Source organism: Moschus berezovskii, chromosome 9 (assembly GCF_049115385.1).
Source record: "Moschus berezovskii isolate FMDL1 chromosome 9, NW_MosBer_1.0, whole genome shotgun sequence".
NCBI lineage: Eukaryota > Metazoa > Chordata > Mammalia > Artiodactyla > Moschidae > Moschus > Moschus berezovskii.
Window position 1 is genome coordinate 16306259 of NC_142468.1, and position 26917 is coordinate 16333175.

The window sequence follows — 26917 nt, forward strand, 5'->3', positions numbered from 1 at the left end:
CATATAAGGAACTGAGTTTCTATATCGTCCAAGTAAATCTCAAGATCTCTTTCACTGGAAGCTACACAGTATAATTACTTAATCAATGGTAATAACCACAAATTTACAGAGAGAAACTAGAAATCCTATACAGTTCCTGAGGATGGATAATGAAATCACAAGAAGTGGCTGAAATCTGGATATCTCTTTTTAAGAATCCCACCAAAAAAGCACACATACCTTGAAAATAATACCAGCTTCTTTAAATACCTACGGTTCCTTGTTGGTCACTTACTGAACTGTACTGCAATGCAGTTATGTCTCGGGGGCAACAGAAGTATGTGGGACTAAGCAGTCCCTGACTGCTGCGCTATTTGAATTCTGGTGTCTGTTTTCCATCATTTCTGCCCTATTTTCCCTTGTATTGAGGTTATCAGTTGTCATTTCTTACAACTCTCACTGTATTTATTTTGTGAATTACCTCTCCTGTAGCTTTTCTAATCTGATCCTTTTAATCTCGTCTAGTCTAGAAAGACAGATAATCATGTCTGTGATAAGTGTGTCTAAAGCAAAAAGGCACTGAGTAAGGGCCTTCCTTTAAGGAGGAAAAATTTTAGGATATGTGTTAAGGTCTTTACAGTTTAATCTGTAGCATCTAGAAATATTACAAAGTGCTGAGAGTTAATGAGTTCTATGTTGTGTTTTCCATAAAGTTCTTTCTATCAAATATTCCTGAAGACTTTTATAAATCCTCTTTTCTTCGTTTGCATTTACTTTCTGTTAATTTTGTGATCTAGTCCTACTAAATTTATAAGATTAACAAATCTCCACCTGTCTTGAAAGAGACGTGTTGCCAGCATATAGTTCATGGAGGTCTTGTGTTCAAGGTAGGACCTAAAAGACAAAGAGAGGAACTGGTTATTTCCTAAAGCTTAGCCGAAAATGAAAAATTAGAAATAAAACACAAATCAAGCACAAAAGTGACAGGTTTTCTAAAAATATATATATAGTCTCTAACGTGACAAAGGAGGAGATACTTGCTCAAATTAAAATGATAAAAAAAAAACAGAATAGCAGAAAATACAATAAAAGAAAAGAATATAGAAGACAATAATAACAAAATAAAAAGGAAGAAAAGGCAGGACTTCTTGGATTAATAAAAGCTGGTATACTAAATTCAGAAAATAAAACTGGAAAACAAAAATTAAGCCACCAACAAAAATCACAGATAGCTAGAAAAGAGGTCATATGAAGTCGGGAATGGAAGCTGCATAAAGGGCATGAAAATACTGACAGATTGTTTCAATCATCTTATTTCTCCAGAGACTTCAGTGGCTCCGTGATGCCAACTGCAAGAGGCATATACTTTCTCTTTCAAGATTTCAAAAGCTGGGTCATCTGTACCATCTGTTCATTCACCCCTTCTCCTCCCAGTGCCCCAACAGGGGTCCTAAAGTCCAGACAAGTCTGCTATAACCCTCTCATGCCACACCTCCCACTGATACCTTTGCCTCTGTCTGGACACCTTCTCCTCACACCCTCTTTACTTATCCATAATCCACCCTTCAAGAAGCAGCTCAAGTCCACTGTGCTGCACGAAGCCTTCCCTGAGAGGACTGCTGCAAGTCTACAGAGGTGCCCTTGTCCTGGCCTTCCGCCTCCGCCTTCACCGCATGCCAGAGGGACCTGTCATACACTGTCTCGTAGAATAAACTTTCTCTTCTTGGAAAGCAGCATGATGCAGCAGGGAAAAGTAGGATCTGGAGTCAGAACACCTGAATCAAGTCCCACTGTGTGATCTTGGACAAGTCACAGTACTTTACTGAGCCGGATTTTCCTTATCATTAAAATGGGAATACAACGATGTGTATAAGTGAGTGTTAGTCACTCAGTCATGTCTGAATCTTTAAGGCCCCATGGACTGTAGCCCGCTAGGCTCTTCTGTCCATGGGGTTTTCCAGGCAGGAGTACTGGATTGGGTTGCCATTTCTTTCTCCAGGGGATCTTCCTGACCCAGGGATTGAACCTGGGTCTCCTGCATTGCAGGCAGATTCTTTACCATCTGAGCCACCAGGAAGATGTATATAAAGTACATTATAATTACAAGGAGCAATACAAATATGAGCTATTTCTATTACATGTATAAATAAATTCTCTCTAATCATACTGCTAACTCTCAAAGGACAGAGATCCCAACTAACACGTTTCACACTCAAAGCACCAAGCATACTGGTAGATACTTGTTGATACTCAATAAACATACATTAATAAAAAAGGAATACTTGTTAGCAGATAAGTGCATCTTTCGCTACATGAAGGTAACTCAATTAGTTTAAAATTCTTGGTGTTCTCTTTCATTTTTCTCAGAGGTCCCAGGAGAGGTGGAGTGATTTACTGGATTGGTAATTCAGGAAAAGTTCAACAAGCATCTCCCTTCTTTCCTGGGGGGATAATCTCTCCTCAGGAAGCACATATCCTCTGCTGCTCTGTGGGTCAGGTGTTCCTGATGCACAGCTCATTCTGCTGCTGCTGCTAAGTCGCTTCAGTCGTGTCTGACTCTGTGCGACCCCATAGACAGCAGCCCACCGGGCTCCCCCGTCCCTGGGATTCTCCAGGCAAGAACACTGGAGTGGGTTGCCATTTCCTTCCCCAATGCATGCAAGTGAAAAGTGAAAGTGAAGTCGCTCAGTCACGTCCAACTCTTCGCAAGCCCATGGACTGCAGCCTACCAGGCTAACTTTGCCTAAAAATGGGTACGTAAATCTGTCCAATTCTGAGGGTCAACAGAAAGTGCATTTGCTTGTAAACAGATATGATCAAGTCTCTGGACCTAGACTTTATCAGTATTGGAAAGTGGTATTTTGGCCTCCACCTATCTTAGTCTGTCTTCTCACAGGTTCAAAACCAAACTACTAAAGATAGGTGTCATTACTGGACTCCCTAGGAGACTGCAACATTATCTGTAATTAGTCCCTGAGAAAAAGGTACTCAGGTTAGGGTCCTGTCTCTCAAAAAGTCAAGAGTAGAGGATTACACTTTTATTAATTAAAAGCTATGTTTTCTAGGAACTGCAACTATTCGAACTCTTCAAAAACATATCAAAAGATAACTTCTATTAATTTTGAAAAGCCAAGCAGTATCTTTCTGTTGAATTCCTGGGTCTTTATAAGGTGTAACTAAATATGTGGATAGACTATTTTGCAAGATAAAAAGATTTATCTGTGAACAGCTGTGTTTCCAAAAGAAAACAGACAGAAAACAGTTCTTTTACTCCTTTAAGGTGTAGCTGTATACTTAGATTCAGTAATAGCCCAACTAGATCAACAGGTAATTACAAAGGAAGAAAAATGTTACTCATAAAGTACAGAGGTTCTCAATCTTACTAGTAATCAGAGAAGTGCAAATCAAGACCAAAATAAGATACCATTTTACATTCAATATTTTGACAAAAATTAAGAAGTTGACAGTATTACATATTATGGAATATACAGATCAACAGGACTTCCTTCCTAGGCACTGCTGACAGGAGTACAGATTTACATAGTTACTTCGGAAAACAATTGAGCATTACCTTCTTTTTTTAGCATTACCTTTTAAAGTTGAACATTCACTTATCTTATTGCCCTATAGATACATTCCATTCCTAGATATATACCCAGGAAACACACATTATAATATCTAGAGCACAGCTGTCTTTAACATCAAAAAGACCAGGAAGCCGTCAAATACCATCAACAAGAGAATGGGAAACTTAACAGCAATATAAAGTCATAGAAGAATATAATAAAGCACTGAAAAAGAATGAATGAATTCAAAAGCTACATGTAACAAAATAAACCTTAATAATATTGAATGAAAAAAGGAAGAATACCTAAAGCATGCCATTTTTTCAACAGCAATACAAACTAAACAACAGAATTGTTTCTACATATGAGATGACAACTGCTGTAAGACTCGCTCTTTCATCATAAACAGCTAGAAAAGTGCATAAAGTACATGAAACAGCTGTTTCCACTTGTGAAAACAACAGGCAGTGCAGGACTGTGATACCTGAAAGGGGAAATAAGTGAAGGGAGCCCCCTGATTGTCCCACCTTCCTACCTAGAGGCAACTCCAGACCATGCAGAAAGAGAAGGAATTCAAGGGAAATCCAAGAGTCTCTGTGTTGAGAAGACAGAGATCAAAGTTCTAGAAGTGCTAGAATTTTCAGAGCGATGTCCTGGAGAGGAAGAAGCTATATATAAGAAGAAATCAAAACTAACAAACAAACAAAATCATCACAAAGGACCCTTTGAATCTCTGGATGAATTCCGATCTACTCAGGCACAGGGTGAAAAAGTGCACAGGCTGTGCAAGGAGCAGCTGTCAGAGTAAAGAAATTAAGGAGAAAGTGTAAGCTGAGTACTTTGCAGAGTTCATACAAGGCTGCCAGTTGATCTGCGTTCCCATCAGCCAGAAGGGAGAGATCTCACTGAACATGGGGGTCATTTAACAGACACCCCCAAAGAGTCTTCAGTAGTGGAATTATCCTGCTGCTGCTGCTGCTGCTAAGTCACTTCAGTCGTGTCCGACTCTGTGTGACCCCATAGATGGAAGCCCACCAGGCTCCCCTGTCCCTGGGATTCTTCAGGCAAGAACACCAGAGTGGGCTCCATTTCCTTCTCCAATGTGTGAAAGTGAAAAGTGAAAGTGAAGTCGCTCAGTCGTGTCCAACCCTTAGCGACCCCACGGACTGCAGCCTACCAGGCTCCTCCATCCATGGGATTTTCTAGGCAAGAGTACTGGAGTGGCTTGCCATTGCCTTCTCCAGGAATTATCCTAGACCTAGACAAAAAGCTATTCTAAACAAACCATAAAAACACTTTTAAAGAGCCTGAAAAAGAGTAAGCTGATCTACAAGTAACTTAAGTGTCTGGCCTAAAAAAAACTTTCAACAGGCTTTAAAGAAGCAGTAAAATCCAAACACAACCACACAACATTTACAATGTGCAATTACAACATTCGGTTTTAAAAGAATCACTGCACATATGAAGAAACAGAAAAAATACAACTCATTGACAAAAGGAAAATCAGTCAATAGAAACAGACTCAGAAATGACAGAGATAATAGAACAAGATTTTAAAACAGCTATTATAAACATAATATATGCACACGAGTAAAGGAAATCATGAAAATATTTTTTAAAAAGAGAAAAAGAAGATATAAAGAGAAAGAGATGGTAGTACTAAAGGTAAAAAATGAAATATGTGAAATGAACATTTCATTGGTTAGAATTAATAGAAGATTTAACATTGCAGATGATTTAATTCCTTCAAAGATGAATGAAATGAGAACCAGAGAAAGATAACCATCCAAAATGAAGAAAGAAAAAGAATATAAAAAAATGAACAGAGCCATGTAACCACAGTACTGAAAGGAGAGGAGGGAAATGGAAAAAACAAACAAAACATTTGAGGAAATAATGGTCAAAAGTTTTCCAAATTTAAGGAAAACTATATATAACCCCATAGACCAAGAAACTCAATGAATCTAAAGCAGAAGAAACATGAAGAAAATGACACCAAAGCATATATCATAATCACATTATTGAGAATCAGTTATAAAGAAATAATCTAAAAAGCAGGCTGAGAAAAAGAGCCACATTATGCACCAAAGAACAAAGGTAAAAATTACTGCATGCTTCTAATCAGAAAACTGCAAGCCAAAAGACAATAGAACAATACTTTTGAAGTATCGGGGAAAAGTGCCAGCCCAGAACTCTAAAACCAATGAAAAAAATCTTTCAAAATTGAAAATATAAGATAGGCTTTCAGATAAACAACACTTGAGAGAACTGACTGCACTAAAATAAATCCTAAAAGAAGTTCTTCAGATGGAAGAAAATGATGTCAGATAAAAACATGATCAACATAAAAGAAATAAGAGCAATGGAAATGATAGCAAATGCATAATTATGAGATTTTTCCTCATATTTAAATTTCCTTAAACTGTTCAAAGCAAAAATAACCAAAGCACTATGGTATTTAAAACTTAAACAGAAATAAAATGCATGACAACAACAGCCCAAAGGACAGGAGGGAAGCATGGAGGTATAGTGGCTGTAAAATTCCTAAATTATACATGAAATAGTGTAACATTATTTCAAGGCGCACTGTGGTAACTAAAGGATGTATACTGTCACCCTAGAGCAACCACACTTTTAAAAAGCACAACAAAGAAGCAGGAGGAATGAATTAATCCAAAAAAGACAGGAGAAAATAAAAAGGGAATAAAGAACACATTAGACAAAAAGAAAACAGTAATGTGGCCCATCTAAATCCAATCATATCACCACGCTGTACATTACATTCCCAGAGTTTATTCATCTTGAAACTGATCTGTGCCCTTTGATCGACATCTCCCATCTCCCCACACCAGCCCATGGCAACTATCATTCCACTCTTTGTTTCTATCAGTTCTACCTTTTTTTTTTTTCCAATCAAGATTCCACATATGAGTGAGATTATATAACATTTGCTGTTCTGGTTTATTTCAGCTAGCATTATCCCTTAAGGTTCAGCTAGGTTGCCACAACAGCAGGACTTCCTTTTTTTTGACAGTCATCTACTTTAACTATAAAGACGCAGAGAGATTAAAAGTAACACAACAATAAAAAAAGATAAGCATGCAAACACTAGCCTTAAGAAAGCTGGAATGGGTAAGGGTGAGGGGAGGAGAAACCGGAGAAGGCAGTCAAAAGGTTCAAGTTTCCAGTTATAAGATAAGTGCAAGTGTTATAATGTACAACATGAAAAAAGAATTAACACTTCTATATGCTATAGATAAAAATTGTTAAGAGAGTAAATCCTAAGAGTTCTTTAGTTTTACTTTTAGCGCGTCTCTGTTTAACTTTGTGTCTCTATGAGCTGATGGATGTTCACTAAACTTACTGTGATAATCATTCCATGACGTAAATCAAATCATTATACTACACACCTTAAACTTGAAAAAAAAAAAAAAAGAAAGAAAGCTAAGGCAAGTATATTAAGCAGACAAACAGACTTGTGGACAAACAGCAATATCAAAGATAAACAGGGACATTTCAAGGCAATAAAGAAGTCAACTTATGAAGAAGACATAACAAATCTATTGCAGAGGTACCTAATGACAGAGTTCCAAAATCCACAAAAAGAAAAACTGACAGAACTAAAAGGAGAAATTGACAAGGTCTCAATTATAATGGGAGATTTCAACATACACTCTTGATGACTGATAAAATTAGTAAAAACAGAGGATATCTGAACTGTCAAATACTTTGACCTAACAGACATTTATAGAACACTCCACCCAACAACAGCAGGATGTATATTCTTTTCAATGTACATGTTACGTTTGTAGGACAAGTCATATCCTGAACCATAAAACGAGTCTCAGTACATTTTAAAAGATTCAGCTTACACAAAGTACATTTTCTGAGTACAAAAGAAGTAAATTGGAAATCATTAACAGAAAAATCTCTAGAAAAAAATCCAAATATCTGAAAACTAAATAACACACTTCTAAATAGTCCACAGGCCAAAGACAGAATAAAAACAAAAAATACAACAATCAAAATTTATGGGACTCTGAAAAAACAGTACTTAGTAGGAAATTTATAGCGCTTAAACACACACAGAAAAGAAGAAAGGTCTCAAATCAATGACATCAGCTTCTATCTAGAGAAACTAGGGGCGAAAAAAAGTAAATAAAGTCCCCTAGTAAGTTAAAGAAAGCAAACAATATTAGAAAGGAAGTCAATGTATAAGAAATAGAAAACAATGAAACTAAAAACTGGGTCTTTTCGAAGATCAATGAAATTGATAAACCTCTAGCCAGACTGAATATGATAAAAAGAGAGAAGAATTAAATTACCAATATCAGAAATGAGAGAAGTAACATCACTGCAGATTCTACCAATATTAAAAGGATAGGTGAATATCAGGAATAATTTTGTGCTTACAAACGCAATATATATGAAATGGAAAAATGCTTAAAAAGATACCAACTACCAAAGGTCATTCGACTAGAAAGAGATAATCTGAATAGCCCTGTATGTGTTAAAGAAACTGAAATTGAACTTCTGGTCCAGATGGCTCCACTAGTCAATTCTACCAAACATTCAAGAAATAAAAAATACCAATCCTCCGTAAATTCTTCCAGAAAATTGAAGAGATGAGAACACTCTCCAACTTATTCTGAGGCCAGCATTATCCTCATACTAAAACCAAATATATTATAGTAAAACCACAGATCAGTATCTCTTATGAACAAAGACGTAAAAATCTCATTTTAGTAAATAAAATTCAACAGTCTTTAAAAAGGATACATGTCAGACCAAATGGAGTTTATTTCAGGAAAGCAATGTTAAGTTTACCATTAAAAAATGGAATGGATGCAATTCACTATATTAAAAAACCAAAACAGAAAAAACATATTATTATGTCAAGAGATGTAGAAAAAGTAATTGGCAAAATCTAACATCCATTTCTGATAAAAACTCTTAGCAAAAGAGAAATAGAAGGGAACTCCTTCCATCTGATGAAGCGCATCTACGAAAAACCTAACACTAACATCATACTTAATATTGGAAGACTGAATGCTTACCCTAAGAACAGAAACCAGACTGGGACGTCTGCTCTAACTGGTCCTGCTCAACACTGTGCTGGAGGTTCTTGCCAATGTAATCAAGCAAGAATAAAGCAATAAAACATATCCAGATTGGGAAGGAAAAAGGAAAACTGTCTTTATTCACAGACAATATTTTCAACTAGGTAGGAGATCCTATGAAGTCTCCAAAAACCTTCAATAACTGACAAGTTAGTTTAGCAAGATTGTGTGCGTGCATGCTAAGTTGCTTCACTTGTGTCTGACTCTGTGCAAACCTATGGACTGTAGCCTGCCAGGCTCCTCTGTCCAGGGGATTCTCCAGGCAAGAATACTGGAGTGGGTTGCCATTGCTCTTCTCCAGGGGAGCTTTCCGAACCAGGGATCAACCCTCATCTCTCACATCTACTACACTGACAGGCAGGTCCTTTACCACTAGCGCCACCTGGGAAGCCCCAGGTAGTGCAAGATTACAGGACACGCGTGAAAGTCGCTCGGTCGTGTCCGACTCTTTGCAACCCCATGTACTACACAGTCCATGGAATCCTCCAGGCCAGAATACTGGAGTGGGTAGCCTTTCCCTTCTCCAGGGGATTTTTCCAATCTAGGGATTGAACCCAGGTCTCGCACATTACAGGCGGATTCTTTACCAGCTGAGCCACAAGGGACGCTCAAGAATACTGGAGTGGGTAGACTATCTCTTCTCCTGCTGATCTTCCCGACCTAGGAATTGAACTAGGGTCTCCTGCACTGCAGGAGGATTCTTTACCATTGAGCTATTAGGGAAGCCCCAATCAATATGGAAAAGTCAACTATATTTCTATATACTAGCAACAAACAATCAGACATTGAAATTAAAAAAACAAAATCAATTACAATTGAATCAAAACATATTAAATACTTAGGAATAAATCTGACAAAAAAAATGTAAAAGATCTGTACACTGAACACCACAAAACACTGCTGAGAAAAATTGAAGATGACCTAAATAAATGGACAAATATACCTTGTTCATGGGCTGGAAGACTCAATATTGTTAAGATGTCAATTCTCTTCAAACTGATCTAGAGAGCCAATACAATCCCAATCAAAATCCCAAGCAGGCTTTTTCGTAGAAACTGACAAACTAATTCTAAAATCCAAATGGAAATGCAAATGACCTAGAATAGCCAAAACAACCTGGAAAAAGAGCAAAATTAGAACAAGATTTTTTATAAAGCTACAGCAATCAAGACAGTGTGGTACTATATTGGCACAAAGACAAAAAGATCAGTGGAATAGAATAAACAGTAAAGACACAGTGGTTTTCCACAAAAGTGAGAAGACAAAAGGTAGTCAAAAGTTCAATGGACAAAAGGTAGTCTTTTCAAAAAATGGTGCAAAAACTATTGGATACCCCTCTGGAATAAAAAAGAACTATGATCCATATCTTGTACCATATACAAAAATTAACTCAAAATGGATCAGACTTAAATGTAAAACTTAAAACTATATCTAGAAGAAAACTTGAGATAGGCAAAAATTTCTTAGATGCCAAAGCACAGTAATTTAAAAAAAAATTGGACTTAAAATTAAAAATCTCAGCTCCTCAAAAGATACTATTTAAAGGATAAGACAAGCAACATATGGTGGGGGGGAGGGTCAGGAATCTTCTCATAGCACACATCTGATAAAGGAATTATATCCAAAAAAAAAAAAGAACTCTCATAGCTCAATTATAAGAAAACAAACACATTCTAAAAATGGACAAAATATCTGATCATCAAATGGCAAATAAGTACATGAAGACATGCTCAACATCACTAATCATTAGGAAAATGCACGTGAAACCACCTCTCCTAGAGGAGCTAAAATTAAACTGGCTATACCAACTGGTGATAAGGATGTGGAGAGACTGAAGCTCTCACACATTTACGATAGAAATGCAAAATGGTAAAACCACATGGCAGTTTCTCAAAAAAGTTAAACAGATACAATGATATGATCCAGTTATTCCACAAGTAGGTATTTACCTAAGAGAAACGAAAGCACATGTTTAAACTAAAATTTCTATACAGATGCTCATAGAGCCTTTCTTTACAAAAATAAAAAAACTGGGAGGAACCTAAATGTTAATCAACAGAGGAGAGGATAAACAAATTCTGATATACACCTATTAACAAAATTTCACTTGACAATAAAAGGAAATCAAACCACTGATACATGCTATAACATGTATGAACCAAAAAATAATCTTGCCAGATAAAAAACAGATCAGCAAGTAAGAGGACAACCAATAGAATTCTATATATGAAATCCTAGGAAAAGGAAATATCTCTTTATTGACAGAAAGCAGATCAGTAGCTACCTGGGACAGGAATAGGCATGGCAGGGAAAGGGAGAACAGAAGAGAGGAATTTCAAAGGGGGACAAAGAGACAGTCGGGAGTGATGTATATGTTCACTGTGTTGACTGCAGTGGGCAGTTTCAGGGATTTATACATATGTTACTTTATGAAATAGTACACTTTGAATGTGCGAATCTTATTGTATATTAATTATAACTCAACAAAACTGTTAAAAATAACATGCACATAAAATACTAAGCAATAAGTTTAATGTGTTCAAGATTTACACTGAAAAACCATAAAACACTGCTAAGAGAAAGAAAGCAAAGAAGTCCTAAACAAATAGGGAAATGAGATCTATCATGTTCACGGATTTGGAAAATTCAATAACTGTTAAAATATCCACTTTCCCAAAATTAATCTAAATGTTCAAGATAATGCCAACCAAAAATCAGCATAGAAACTGACAAAGAAATTCTAAAATTTCTTTGGAAATACAAAGGACACAAAATAGTCAAAATACTTCTGAAAAAGAACAAAGATGGAAGACTTACACTACCTAATTTCAAGACTTGGTATAAAAATACAGATATTAAGACAAACACATACATCAGTGAAACTGAATAAAATCCAGAAATAGACATACATATATTTCAATTAATTTTCAACAAAGATGCCAAGTTAAATTCAACAAAGTAATTTCAAAACACGGTGCTGGAACAAATGGACATCCATATGGAAGGAACTTCAACCCTTACTTCACACCATACCCTAATTGAATCAATACATATCATAGACCTAAATATAAAAGCCCAAATTATAAAACTTCTAGACAAAAAAAAACAGAAAAGGCTTTGCAAACTTGGGGTTGGTAAAGCCTTCTTAGAAATCACAAAATGCAAAAACCTTAAAAAAAAAATTAGTCTATTGGACTTCATTAACATGTAAAACTTCTGTATTTTGAAAGCCACTGTTAAAAAAATAAAAAGGCTAGCCACAGACTTGGAGAAAATATTCACAATGTAAATATCTGGGAAAGGACTTGTATCAAGAGTCCTTTATAACACAGAAATAAAAAGATAAAAATCTTAAAATTTTAAATGAAAAAAAAAAAGATACAAAAATGGTCAATAGCACATGAATGCTCAATATCATTGTTCATCACTGACGAACAAAAACAAATTAAAACTACAAAGAAACACTACACACACACACACACACACGAATGACTAAAATTAAAAAAGCTTGACATTACCAATTGATAGCAAGGACAGGAAGCCAATGGAATTCCCATACATCCCTGGTAAAATGTAAAATGGTTCTTTCTTTCATCCCTTATCATATGACCCACCTACTCCACCCCTAGGTATTTATTCAAGAAACACAAGATCATATATCCACACAGAGACTTGTGCATGAATGTTTGTAACAGCAGCTTTCTTCCCAACAGCCCACAACTGGACACAATCCAAGTGTTCCACAAAGGTAAAGAGATAAACAAACTATGCGATACTCATACAGTGAAATGGTATGTATTAATAAAGGAATGAACTACCACTGTTTCATGCAACATGGATAATTCTTTAAAAAAGTTATGCCAAACAAAAGAATGCAGACATCAAAAAATATATACTGTATGATTCTGTTTGTATAAAATTCTAGAAAAACCATAGTACTATGAAAAGCAAATCAGCAGCTATTCGAGGCTCAGGGTACTGAGAGGCAATGACTGCAAAGGGGCATGAGAGGGCCTCTGGAGGGAACGTGAGGTTCTGTGCCTTGACTGCGGTGATTAAACTGACAGCTGCATTTGTCAAAATTCATCACCAAACTTAAAATAAAACGGATGCATTTTATTGCATGAAAACGTGATCTCAACAATGATTAAAAATAAACAGTATACTGTGTACGTATACATACAGAGGGTAAAAAACTTTTTTTTCAAATCAAGGTAATAATAACCACAAAGTTTAGGACAGTATATAACTCTGGGTTAGAGGGCTAGTAAGGAAGGAAGCAGGGAGCTAGCAAAAAGGGAGGAATGATGCACAAGTAGATTAAATTATCATTAAAGCTTTAGTTTTCCGGTGGAGTAATATTCATATTGTTACAAATAATTAAAATAAAAGCACCAAGTGGAGAGCACTGATGATACTATGTCACAATTAATTCAATTCTCTGGACCTGAAGTACAGATTTAAAAAAAAAAAAAAAAAAAAGGAGTCACCTCACCCATATGTTTCCCATGTCTCTGATGTAGGGAATATGCGAATAAATCCACCTCTCCGATCATTCTCTTCCTTCACCCTCCGTAAAACTTTGATCTACATGGAGGAAGAGAAAATAAAATGAGTACCTATTTTGATAAATGTAATCCATGTGGTTACAGGACAGAGTTATGACCCGAGAATATGCAAGAAGCATGAAGGAAGAAATTAATTCCATTTAAGATGCTGTTTTTTGAGAGATTGTATCTCCCATGTTCAGTGTAAGACAGGACTGTCATGAATATTATGAATCACTAATTTTCACTGAACGCTACGTTAACCCACAAAGGCCTGAAATGGAGTCATCTTTACCTCCTCCATTGACAGACCAAGCACAGAACCACCTAACTTCCCCGGCATCTTCTCCCGTGCTGAGCCCACAAGGTTTTTCATTTCCGCATCACTGGCGGAGAGTGGACGGGAACGCTAGGGAGAAGAAAAAAGAAAAACAAAAATGTATTGCCATCATCTTTCTTCACTTCCCTCTAGTCAGTCCCTCAATACCATTATGTTTCATGATATGTATAAGCTCAAATCCAAAGCCCATTTTCTGTAATAGATCTCTTAGCCTGAAATCCTGGCAAACAGATGAAAGCCAGCAAACTCAAAGAAAAGAGAAAAAAGGATAGAATGAAAACACTATGGGCTGAAAGAGACACAAACAAAAAAAGCAAGTATGTCCACATGGCTTTCTAAGCTAGTACTTACTCCTAATCTTGGTTTTGACATAAATCTAACAATTTGAAAGATATGGGGAAAAAATCTGAAAATAACTTCAATGTAAGATTAGATATGTGCTTATTTCAGGAAGTCACTATATTCTTTTTAACACTGGGGAAGGAGAGCTAGGAAAAGTGAGACATAAGACAGAAAAACAATGAACAATCGGCTGCCACATGACAAAGTTGTTGGACAGTGGGATGCTTCAGAACTTGAGGGGGAAATATTGAGATGAGAGTTATCAGTGATGCAGAAAGAAATGTAAGCAAGGCTATGACTTGAGAAACACTGTAGCTGCTGGACTTCAAGAGACTTATATCTAGGATGACTGCCTTGGGCACTCCAAGGAGGCACTTGGATCTAGGATGACTGCCTTGGGTACTCCAAGGAGGCACCCCAGTGGGTCATGCTCCTTATGGATCCCCAAAGATGATCAGGGCAACTTCAGCTTCTGAGTGATATTAGGAAGGTTGTCGGAGAACAAAAGTTTTAAGTGATTTTGATGTTATGAGAGCAGAGAAATATAAAGGCAACAAAGGAAGTCAGATGTATGAAATGTGAAAATAAACTATTATTAAAAAAAAAAAGATGATTGATAACTAAATCAGCCAAGTGGGAATAAGGAATGAATAATCCAAAAAATGGGGGTGCAATCTGTCTAAGAGTCCAAGAAGTAACTCTGACCAGATAGAAGAAATCTTACTGTCAGGAACTATTGTTTATTTTCCTCTTTGTGTACACAACCTATGGAAAGGCTTTTTGACAACTCACATTTGACATTTTTAGCAACACTCAATGGCAGTGGTTTAGTCGCTAAGTCGTGTCCAACTCACAACCCCACAGACTGTATCCTGTCAAGCTCCTTTGTCCATGGGATTCTCCAGCCAAGGATACTGAAGTGGGCTGCCATTTCCTTTTCCAGGGGATCTTCCGGACCCAGGAATTGAAGCCAGGTTTCCTGCATTGCAGGCAGATCCTTTACCGACTGAGTTGCAAGGGAAGCTCCTCAACAATACTCAGTGTTAGACTAAATGTCTGTGTTGCCCCCAAATTCATGCTGAAGCTCTAACCCCCACAAGGTGATGGTATTTGGAGACAGGGCTTTTCAGAGGTGAGTAGGTGAAGCCATGAGAATGAGACGCTGGTCTAATGAGATAAATGCTTGTAAACAAGAGTCACCAGGGAGCTTGTTCTCTCTCTCTGCCTGAACGTGCACGAAGAGCACAGTGCAAGATGATGACCATCTACAAGCCAGAAGAGGCGGCCTCAGAGCAGAACCAACCTTGCCAGCACACTGACCTTGAACTTCCCAGCCTTCAGAACTATGAGAAATAGATTTCTGTGGTTTAAGTCACCTGGTCTATGGTACTTTGTTATGGTTGCCCACACAGACTAATGTCTACCTGTATATAAATAACCATGATTGGCTTTATCTTTGGATGCAGGGGAGACCAATATATACTAATCTTCAAAACCAGCATGGAGTTTTAAAACACAGATTTTCTGATAAGCAAATCCATGAAAGAAAAATCATGAAATCAGCAGATGCAAGCAATGAGTGAAGGCAGGAACTTTTTTCTCTTTAGCTTTTCCTGTGGTATCTTCAGCATCTAGAACACTACTTGGCATGGAGTAGGAGATCAATAAATAATTTTTGAACAAATAAATAATGTGCTGATACACAGATCACCACAGTTAAACTTTGCAGAGAATTTTGGAAAAAAAATTCAACTCCCTTCTAATCCCTGGAAATACATTACACAGCACTTGTTGGGATTACAGGGAAATTAAGAAGAAAGTTTAAAATTTTAGGAAGGGAATCAATATAATCATTTTAAAAAATCTTTAAAGTGTGAGTTCTTATTTAGCGTATAATTCGGAAAAGCCAAAATATTAAATGGGTGTCTTGAGGACGTCTGTCATTTTCACACATTATTTACTGTTTGTTAAAAAGACTTCTCTACCTCACATGTCACAACATGACTTTGATCAGAAAATCACTGGCAGTAAAACCTCCAAAGTCAAGTTACCTTATCACCTCACACTAGTTAAAGATATCTTAAAGTCCTCTGAAACTATGAAAGAAGAGAATGTGAAGTAAGCATTCATTTTAATGATATAAATAAAAATAAAGATTAAGCATTTTAGAATAGAAAGAATGTTACTTTAAAATGCTAATTAACTGTATTACAATAAAATAAAAATAAAAGTATTTTAAGAAATAATTATTACCTATCAGAATAGTTTTAAGGAATGGTCATATTTATAAGAACATAGATCAAGTCACTACTGATCAAGTCACTCATCTAATGAGCACCTCCAATTAAAAAAAAAGTTTTTTTGCTTGTTTGTCTTTTTTTGTTTTTGTTGTTCAATCCCTTGTCTTTATTAGGGGTGTTTTGCCTGTTTGTTGTTTTTCTTTTTTATCTTTTTAAACTTGTTTGCTTTCCTAGGACCTAATTTTCATCTTTGTAGAACTGCTTCACAACAGTGATGTTGCTGGCTTCCAGAGACTGAGATTATTATGGGGCTGTTGCAGTCTTCCTCTAGTCATCTAGCCTGCTCCCCAAAACAAAGAATGAGCACCTCAAAACCTTCCCAGTCATTTTCAGAGTTGTCGCCGACACATACTCACGATACTCACAGTACACAAGCCTAAGGCAAGCCACTGCATGCCTGTGTGAAGGTTATTTGAGTGGGGTGTGCAGGAATTCAAGCAGGTGCTCCGGTCAGGGTACTTGGGAGGTTAGAAAAAGGAGGGGGTAATGGTGCTTGTTAGATGAATGCTCCAGCTGTTAACTTCCATGAACCAAGGCCTTTATTCTTTTACTGCCACAAATACCACAAGGCTGCAAAGAAAAGGTCAATGCTACTTCAAGAGAAAAAAAAAATGTGGCTGGAAACTCCTTTAATCTCTTCACCCATTTATCTCAGAGTCAACTATTAAGAAGGCTCAGAGGGGGACTTCCCTGGTGGTCCAGTGGCTAAGACTCTATGCTCTCAATGCAGGGGACCTGGGTTCGATCCCTGGTTGGGGAATAATATCCCACATGCTGCAATTAAGACCCAGCACAGCCAAATAATTATTACAAAAGAAAAAAAAAGGCTGAGAGGGAGAAATATGAAAAGATGTAGCCCCTGAAGTCTAGGTATCTCAAATGCTTCTCTAACATCCACCCAGGTTTCCTATGCCTTTGGAGAAGCCAATGGAAAATAATCAGATTAGAAAGTCAAAAATATTTTGCCAAGCTCAGCTTTTCAATAAATTTGAAATTAGAGAGCAATTTTTTAATCTACGTAATATCTGTTGTGCTGGTTCATAGAGAAATGTATTTATACAGGAACAACAAAGCATTATGATTTCAGACCTACCAATACTTTTTAACAAAATGAAGCCTTAACAAATGAAGTATAGACACAGGTAAGAGAAAAAGGGGAGAAGGATAATAAAGAAAAAAAGAAAGAAGAAAAATGCTTATGAGTACCGAGGAAATACTTAGAAATTAAAAGTAAAGAAAAAAGAAATCAGGCTGACTTGAAAGGCCATCAGGATTGTCAAAAATAAGAGCAAAATAGTTTAAATGCAAGCCATTCTATGGTTTTGACTTTGGACACATCAGCTCAGCTTCATTCTCTGGGTAGTACATAGAATAAATCCACATATTCCAACGAATTGACTGACTACACTAAGGAAATAAGGCTCTTCTGAATTTAAAAAGAACCACTGCCTCTGGCTAGATGACACAAGATTTAAACTACTGGGTTCTCAGATACACTTTAAATTGTCACAGTAAGAATTCTGCCATGCAACGTGCATCTAAATTGTTAAAATATCATTAGTACAACTCAGGATACAGAACTACACCCAGAGAAGAAACATGTACACATCTAACTTTCATTGCTATGGAAGAACTGAAAAGTACCAGTTAGGAGAACTGGACAAATGCAGAAAATAAAAAAAGGTGAGGCATCCTCAAATATATCAAAATTGAGGGGTTAAAAAAGAAAAATCTGTTTGAAAGAGAACACATGCAGAGAATAAAAAAATCTCCCAATGCAATTTTACAAAGTTTGGAATTCTGTGTTAAAAACACATGAATTAGAAATAGATCAATTTATATGTGATGCATCTTGCCACCCAGAAAATAAGAAGGACAAGTTTAAAAAGTGAAATGAATCACTGCTATCAAATGAAAGAAAATGAACAAAAAAAGACCACATGTAAACAAATCTGGGTGGAAACAGACCAAAATTGGCTAACAAAGAAGGCTTAAATATAATGACAACCGGAAGTACACTACTGAGAAATTAGGGGGGAAAAAAGAAAGCAAGTAAGTAAGTGTGTGTTACAGTAAAAAAAGACATGTAGCATCTGAAAATGTGTAATAAATCTAAGTCAGCAGGTCTGAGAGACATGCATCTTGTTATTAACAGAACTGGCTTTAAAAACAAAAAAACTTACCAAAACCACTTACAATTATGTTTGAAAAATCATGGAGAACTGATGAGGTACCAGAGGATTAGAAAAAAACAAATGAGGTACCAATCTTCAAAAATGTAAGAAGTATGCTCCTGGTGATTACCGCCTGGTAAGTCTAACTTGAATCCCTAGTAAAATAATGGAACAAATATTAAAAGAAAAAAATCCATAAACATTTAGAGTTTAATGGGTTCATAAAGAATTAGTAGTACGGAGACTGCTTTATTTTAAAACATGCTTTAAAATTTTGATTTTTTTGGACAAAATAACAAAAAGGAGGAAAAGCACAAATACATTTAATGCCTCTGGATGTTAGAGAAGCATTTATGAAAATTTCATCGATGTTTTACTTTTACTTTTATTTCCAATCAGGACTCAGTATCATGATATAATAAATAAAATACACCAATAAAAGCTGAACACAGTTAAAAGACAACTATAAGGTAAGACAAGTAGCAGTGAATCAAATTAGGAGGTGACTGGGTACTGATTAAGCATTGTTTAGAATCTGTACTGATGTCTGGGAGGATGAATAATAAATCAATTGGGTTGATTTGCATTTCCTGATGATAGTAAATGTGAAAAGACATGCCTATAAATAAGTGAATATCAAAATAACACTAGATACTGACAATGGAAAAAGGAAAATCAAAACAGGACTCAAAAGTGTGAAGGGGACTAAATCTTCTGAGGGTTATCTGTGTGTCCAAAACTATCCCAAGTATTTTCCCTATGTTTGATCATTCCTTTCTCAGCATAACTCCATTTGTGTATTACTACCCTCCGTCTAGTCAAGGCTATGGTTTTTCCCATGGTCATGTATGGATGTGAGAGTTGGACTGTGAAGAAAGCTGATCGCCGAAGAATTGATGCTTTTGAACTGTGGTGTTGGAGAAGACTCTTGAGAGTCCCTTGGACGGCAAGGAGATCCAACCAGTGCATTCTAAGGGAGATCGATCCTGGGTGTTCATTGGAAGGACTGATGCTGAAGCTGAAACTGCAATACTTTGGCCACCTCATGCGACGAGATGACTCATTGGAAAAGACTCTGATGCTGGGAAAGGTTGGGGGCGGGAGGAGAAGGGGATGACGGAGAATGAGATGGCTGGATGGCATCACCGACTCGATGGACATGAGTTTGAGTGAACTCCGGGAGTTGGTGATGGACAGGGAGGCCTGGCGTGCTGTGATTCATGGGGTCGCGGAGAGTCAGACACGACTGAGCAACTGAACTGAACTGAACTGAACCCTCATTTGTAATGTAATTTGTGTAATACACCAATGGAATTATGCTAAGAAAGGAATGGGGGAAGACTGTTGAGAGTCCCTTAGACTACAAGATTAAACCAGTCAATCCTTAAGGAAATCAACCCTGAATATTCATTGGAAGGACTGATGCTGAAGCGGAAGCTCCAGAGTACTTTGGCCGCCTGATATGAAGAGCCGACTCATTGGAAAAGACCCTGATGCTGGGAAGGACTGAACGCAGATGGAGAAAAGGGTGGCAGAGGATGGGGTGGTTTGATAGCATCACGGACTCAATGGACACGAGTCTCAGCAAACTCTGGGAGATAGTGAAGGCCATGTAAGCCTGGTGCACTGCAGTCCGCGGGGTCGCAAAGAGTCAGACACAATTTAGCGACTGAACACATACCCTCATTTGATGGATGAGGGAAATGAGCCTGAGACATAAACGAACCTGCTGAAGGTCTAAGAGTTAGTGACTGGCAGAGTTCAAATTCAAACCCAGGTCTATCTGACTTCAAAGCCCCTGTTCCTTCCACAAAACAAAACCGCCTGCCTTGGAACACTAAAATATAATTTCTGTTGAGTGAAAAATAATAGACCATAGGCCTTCAAGGGAAGGAAGAAATTTAGAAAAAGATAATGGATTAAAAAGGAATTATCAGACAACAAATAAAAAATTGTATCTTCAACAATCTGACAGCACCAAAAAAAGAAATGTTTACAGTCTAAATGGCCAGAGCTAAGAGTTTCTTTTCTTTTTTCACTTAGTTCTGATGAAACTATCGTAGACTTGAAAGTGTTTCATTAACAGAAAGACAGGGACGAGGTAGAACATTGCAAAGGACAATGAGTTGAGAATTCAACACCTTAAGACTGCCCGAATAAAATCACAAAGCCTTTGTGTCATGTGAGCAGTGTTGAAACACTTAACCACTGGAGTGGGGCCTTGCTTGTCCATGGGTTGTTTGCAACTTAGGGAAATTCAAGCAATAGAGGTAGAACAGAATTAAAATGGGTAATGGGACATTAAGATTAGAATTCCATATCGAAGACACTTCTTTGGAGTCAAGTTCAGAAGGCTACGAAACAGTACTTTAATGTTCTCCTTAAAGAGATTAGGTCAAGTGATATGTAGAGGGTAAGGTCTTTGAAATCAACAGCCTTGGGTTTTGTTTGTTTTTTTGTTTGCCATGGAGAGGAGCTTGCACACTTAGGTACCTGCTAAATACAAAATACAGAGTTTTGAATTCCACCAGTTAAACAACAAAACTTGTATTACAAAACCATGCTAATCAGTTACCAAATAATAGACAACACAGCGGGTCTTTTTTTTTTTTCATTTCTTGAGTTCATATATACCATGTAAATCACTTTATCAAAAATGATAGCTAGGAAACTTACAATTCAAGCTTCCAAGCTTAAGAATCTGTATCAGAGAGTACAAACGCCAAAATAAATATGTACGGGAGCCTTTTACTAAAGGATTAATAATTGCAAGTGACACATTTATGAATGGGAACATCTACATCCCTCATATCAACGCATCAAATAGCGGGAGCAGTGCCCCCACTACTATCCTATCACTTCAAAAAGATGCTAAAAAAAAACTGCATAGAAGAAAGCGACAGTATATCTCACACACTGCTAACGAGAACAGAACGAAGACAAATGCTGATCACTTAGAGATTGAGATCAAATACTTTGTCTTTATTTTATAGGAATTATCTAAGACAGTAATGATGGCAGCGTTTCTAAGATTCATAAGACTACATATCACTACACATAAGAAAAGGCTTCTGTTAAAAAAACAGAAATACAGCCCAATATCCACTGTGAAAACACCTAATTAAGCTACTGACAAGGGTATGTTTCATAAGACACCTGAACAAATGAAAGGTGACTTGTGAATGATAATATTTTCTTTCTGGAATATTTTAGTCAAAGCCAGAGATGTGCCTCTAAACTGTGTTCATCATTTGAATTCAGCTGCCTCCATCGCAGCATGATCACTATCAGAAAAAGAGGATTCAGAAATTCCTGCAATCTCTACGTTTATATACTACATCTGAAAAGATCTCCGCATTCATTTTCACTTATTCTATTTTACATTGTTAAACTATTCAAAGAGCAGGTGCATGAAATATACACTGTGAAATGGTGAAGCTAAAAGGCTTTCCATTTGGGGAATGGAGATAAAAGTTTGAATGAACTCTCCAAATGATCCAGAACTTACCTGCTTGACGATTGATGACTGAAACTGTGCAGATACTGGACGCTACAAAAGACAGAAAAATGGAATAAAGCCTTATCTTCTCCTAACATGCCTGTATTTTCCAACTCCTACATCTAATATAAAAAAGAAAAAAAATAATCTCCAAGCAGAGAACAAAAGCCAAAGCCCTATATTTTGCACTTGAAAGATTAGAGCATTTATTATTTTTCACACTGCATTCTCCTATGGTATAATTATTCCAGTTTCACCTTCTCACCACTGAGAACTAAATCCTACTGTCACGTACTGAAGATCCTGAAGTTATTAGTCCACCTGGTAAAATGGTCTCACACAGTACATGGAACTAATCTATAGCTTCTTAAGCCTTTAAGTAATTATCCTGTGGACTGCTCATTGGATAAAGTCATGCTGTTACCTACCAGTTAGCAGAGCAAACAGTGAATAGGTTCTTCATTATTTGCAAAGTCACCAATAAAAGCTGACAGGCAAGCTAAGAAAAGGGATCAATTCATTCAAGACTGACATACAGGTACTCCTAGAGTGGAACTTGCAGAAACTCTGTTAAAGCTGCACAGAAACATTTGTAATATTTTGTACACAATCCTGTGACTTACAGATACTGCAGAAAACAATTTAAAGGAACATGTGCGATTGCCTCAATTCAGTTCTCCTAGTATACGGCAAGCCACTCCAGTACTATTGCCTAGAAAATCCCATGGATGGAGGAGCCTGGTAGGCTGCAGTCCGTGGGGTCGCTAAGGGTCGGACCCGACTGAGCGACTTCACTTTCACTTTTCACTTTCACACATTGGAGAAGGAAATGGCAACCCACTCCAGTGTTCTTGCCTGGAGAATCCCAGGGACGGGGGAGCCTGGTGGGCTTCCGTCTACGGGGTCACACAGAGTCGGACACGACTGAAGTGACTTAGCAGCAGCAGCAGCAGCAGCAGTATACCTAGGTTATCCCTCCACTTTTCTTGTTAAAAGTTAAAGAAAACCCTTTGACCTGTGATGTACTACTGATCAGGACTTCCCCAGGGGCTCAGCGATAAACAATTCACCTGCAGTGCAGGAGACACCGGAGGTGAGGGTTCAATCTCTGGGTCAGGAAGATCCCCTGGAGGAGGGCATGACAACTCACTCCGGTATTCTTGCCTGGAGAATCCCATGGACAGAGAAGCCTGGCTGGCTATAGTCCATGGGGTCGCAAAGAGTCGACACGACTGAAGCGACTGAGCACACACACACACACACACACGTACAAGTGATCAAGCACAACACTGCTGCATGATTTCACTTGTAATCTAATACCCCTTAAAATATAGTTCACCTTGTTCCATACTACAGCACTGATACTAACAGGGAATAATTTGAAAGCAAGAGGCTACAGGCAGCCTGCACAGCCTGCACACTAAATCCAGCTCACTGACATACTATGGTTCATCTACAAAGTATTATTTTTTAAATTGAACTTGTTGTCAGTATTTTAAAATAAGATTCCTGATTTCTCTAGAAAGTAAGAACACCTGACAACTCACAGCAGTGATCAGCTAAAGCACAGAAGTAAAAGAGTTTCCCTGCTAATGTGAAGCATGCACTACCCACTTCACTGCAGTCACGGCACTCGTGTATCATACCTGGCCTTGTTTACTCTGCAATCCTCAGAGGCGTTTTGAGGTTTCAAACACTGTTCTAATGAAAAGCTATCTGAATAAATAATGGTATGTGACACGACCGAGCGACTGAACTGACTGACTGGCTGAAGCTGAGCAAACAGAAGCAGCAGTACTCCAAATGAAACCAGCAAACAAAGAGGAAGAGGAGTGGGAGGAAGAAAGGGAGAGATCTCCGGAGGGCTGAAGAGGAGGTGGGACGAACGTAGGAGGGAAAAAATAAGGGAAAGAGGAGGAGTGGGGACAAAGAGCAGCTGTTTCTGCCTTTAAAGAGCTCACAATCTCGCAGAGGAGTCCTGGACAACTTAAAGGCAACAAACCAACGAAGACAAAACAATGCAGTTGAGAACCAGTAAATAATGTTGCAATGAAAAGAAAAGGCCATGACAGAGTGGAACGGGTTTATTTAATAAGAAACGGTCTCCAAACTTCTGAGCAGGTAAGGTAATCAGTCCAGATAGGAAGAGAGGAGGAAAGGGGACCTTTCGGATAAGAAGAAAGGTTAAAGGCAAAGAAACACAAGTGGAAACCAGCCAGGTCTAGATGGGCAGGGAATGATCAGATGATGGAATGGATAAACCATCAGACAGCTGACTGGTTTACCTGGAACAAAAATGCAGAATACACAAAGACTGAAGCAACGCTGGGTCAAATGAAGTTTCAGACACGCCCGCCAAGCTCTCTGCAGGCATTTAGTTCATTTAAATTCAATCAGCACCTCATGATCACTGAGGGTCCTTGTGAAGAGAATCGCATGTAGAGAAGAAATTATTTCAATTGAGCATCTTCTCTGCAAAGGTGGCCTGAAGATCATAAAAAATGCAGCAGAGTAGTGACGAGAAATTTGCGGAATCCCTCTCTGTGCCTCATTTATGAGCATATCAGTGTGAAAAGACTGGGAGCAATTTTTCAAAAGAGAGAGAAAGCAAAAAGAAAAGATACTGAAAAAGGAAGCCAAAAGAAAAGAAAGACAAAAAGCAGAAAGTAAGATGGTTTGAAAGCGTCAAAAGCATAAGCTATTAGCCATGGCTGAATGTAACTGCCTCCTGTCTAGAATGGTCCCCCAGTTCTCCACTGTAAGTGACCTTCTAACCATAGTGCTTCAGCTCTCTTATTGACAACAGCTGCCACTTTACAGTAAGCTTCCTTGGGGGTTCCTGTTGCTGGAACTGCTTACCTGAGATTTCTGGAAAGGGTTTCGCCTGGAAGACTCAAAGGTGGGGTAAACTGGCCGGGCTGATGTGCGCTGGGCAGGATCTTGACACACAAACCCTGAATGGGGAATGGGAAACATTAAAACTGCCATTTGCTAAGAAATTAGAAGGTTTCGTTGCACCTTTCCTTTTGATGGACAAGCTTGGTTTCACGGCCATAAATCTGATAGCGCTCCATCCTGAAGAGGTTTAGGCATGACTCTCCCATACACATCCTCCACTTGAACTTTGAACTATCACAACTGGAGTGAACAAGAAAGGAAAATATGCAGATCAATCAGCCTTCCTTGTTGGGGAACAGAAACGTGATTCTGATGGACAAAGAGATGGAGACTTTTGATGACCTTCAGAGTAAAAGTGCACTTAAAAACACACAGTTGTTAATAAAGACAAATTATTTTAAAGTGGCTTCCTGGATGATGACTGGAAAATAACAGCGTTGGTTTTTACCAGGAGAATCCAGAAGCAAGTGAGGGGTCTTGTCCTGTTATATGATCCACTTCTGGAACAGCTAAAAGTCGTCTACTACTGGCAAGTTCCAAAATACACGTTGCAGATTATCCATGGCTTAAGAAATTAGGCTTGGACTAATTTCACTTATTTCCTAAAAAGAAGCAGATTCTCATCCAAGGAGAATGGGGTAGCAAAGTTTTACAGCATTTGCTGGTACATCAAGTGCTAGTTCAAGTGCGTTTTATTATGTATTTTTTTGGGTACTTAAAACAACAACAACCCTGAACCCACAACATACCCACTTGGCAGCCCATCTCCATCTCCAAGTTTTGTTTTATCTCCTCACAAAGGGATTTTTTCCTTGGCTCGCGTCAGTTATAACTACTACAGAAGAGATTGTGTTGACACCAGTAGAGACTGCACAGCAGAAACACAGCCAGTCTCCTTGGTAACAAAGCCTCTTCAGTGGGTTTCACTATCTCAGCGCGGGGCAAAATATATTTTCTCCAGATCTTTGCTTAATTCTCTTCCTAGCTCATGATCCCTGTGCCCCAGGAATTAGGTCTCAGCCCTAGCTGTGGTTCAGCCTCAGGGCAGGAAGGAGCCAGGGGGTGTAGAAACATATAAACACTTCCCTGAAAATATAATTTTTGAGTACAAAACATTCAGTATGGCTGAGGAACTGCCAGCTGGCAACACATATAGAGTCTGACAAAATGGATGCTCTACTTCACATTTATGAGTCTTCAGAAAAGAATACTACTCACCTACAACAGTGAACATATCTGAGATCATACTGGCTTTAATCTTCAGGTCCAGAGGTGCATCACTAACAGAATAAAGAAAGAAAAGAGCAATTGATAATTTTATAGGTTAAGAGAATACCTGCCCTTAACAGCCCTCAATATAATACAGCTGCCAAATGTCAGTGAGGAGCAATCAAATCCATGGGGGAAAAAAATCTGGGTAAAAATTCTAGAAATAAAAGCCTGGTGTCAAGCTCATCCTCTATAAGGCAGGCCCAGCTCTAAGGCGCTGATCCACTGACACTCAACCTTTTTATTCTAGGTCTTGTTTGCACAGGGTCATGAACACTGCTTTATTATCACTGTGGATTTTATAGGTTCCGATTTTTAATATGCTCTTTTATGAGCATGCCCATCATTCAAACTATTTTTTACTGCTATGATCATCAAATCACATTCATACGCAAGAGAAGGAACTTGGGCTATTTTTGTACTTTTCTAAGACTTCATTTTCCATTCTAAATTGATCTCCTTAAGATTGTGTTCTTGCAAATTAAAGCAAAAAAAAAAAATACAAACTATACCAAAGTATCACCAGATGATACAGCAGGAACCCACATGGAAACAGAAACAACCAAGCCTGAAAGTGTGGGGCCTCCCTATGGCGATGATGCAATGCTGGCTTTGGGGTTGAGGTGTTCCCCCAAAAACCAGATTCCTCTAACCCCCTCACCCTGGGGCTCTCTAACACTGTATGATGTGCATTGCCAGGAAATCTACAAAACACTGACTTAAGCAAAGTGCAGCACAACATCTGAAGCATCTATACTATCCAGCTCTACACCTTATAATTGGGGTGAAGCCATACTCCCACTCAACCAAGTAGTCAGTCTGTCTTTATTTGATTACTTGGCATTTTGCCAACATTTTTCATTGTTAAAAATGCAGCAGCTGG

General features: G+C 37.9%; 1 protein-coding gene across 10 annotated transcripts in view; it reads right to left on the reverse strand.

Moving 5' to 3' along the window:
• Positions 1–26917, reverse strand: part of TTLL5 (tubulin tyrosine ligase like 5) — a 318082-nt gene that overhangs the window by 219932 nt on the left and 71233 nt on the right. For 8 of the 10 annotated variants that reach the window (XM_088839430.1, XM_088839428.1, XM_055435681.2 and 5 more), the window contains exons 14-19: positions 25984–26045; positions 24727–24821; positions 21877–21918; positions 13508–13621; positions 13161–13252; positions 811–873 (exon numbers count right to left, since the gene is read on the reverse strand). In XM_088839430.1, the coding sequence (XP_088695556.1) occupies positions 811–873; positions 13161–13252; positions 13508–13621; positions 21877–21918; positions 24727–24821; positions 25984–26045 (468 nt within the window). The remainder of the gene's footprint in view (positions 1–810; positions 874–13160; positions 13253–13507; positions 13622–21876; positions 21919–24726; positions 24822–25983; positions 26046–26917) is intronic. The other 2 variants (XM_088839427.1, XM_088839426.1) reach the window with 1 other exon arrangement.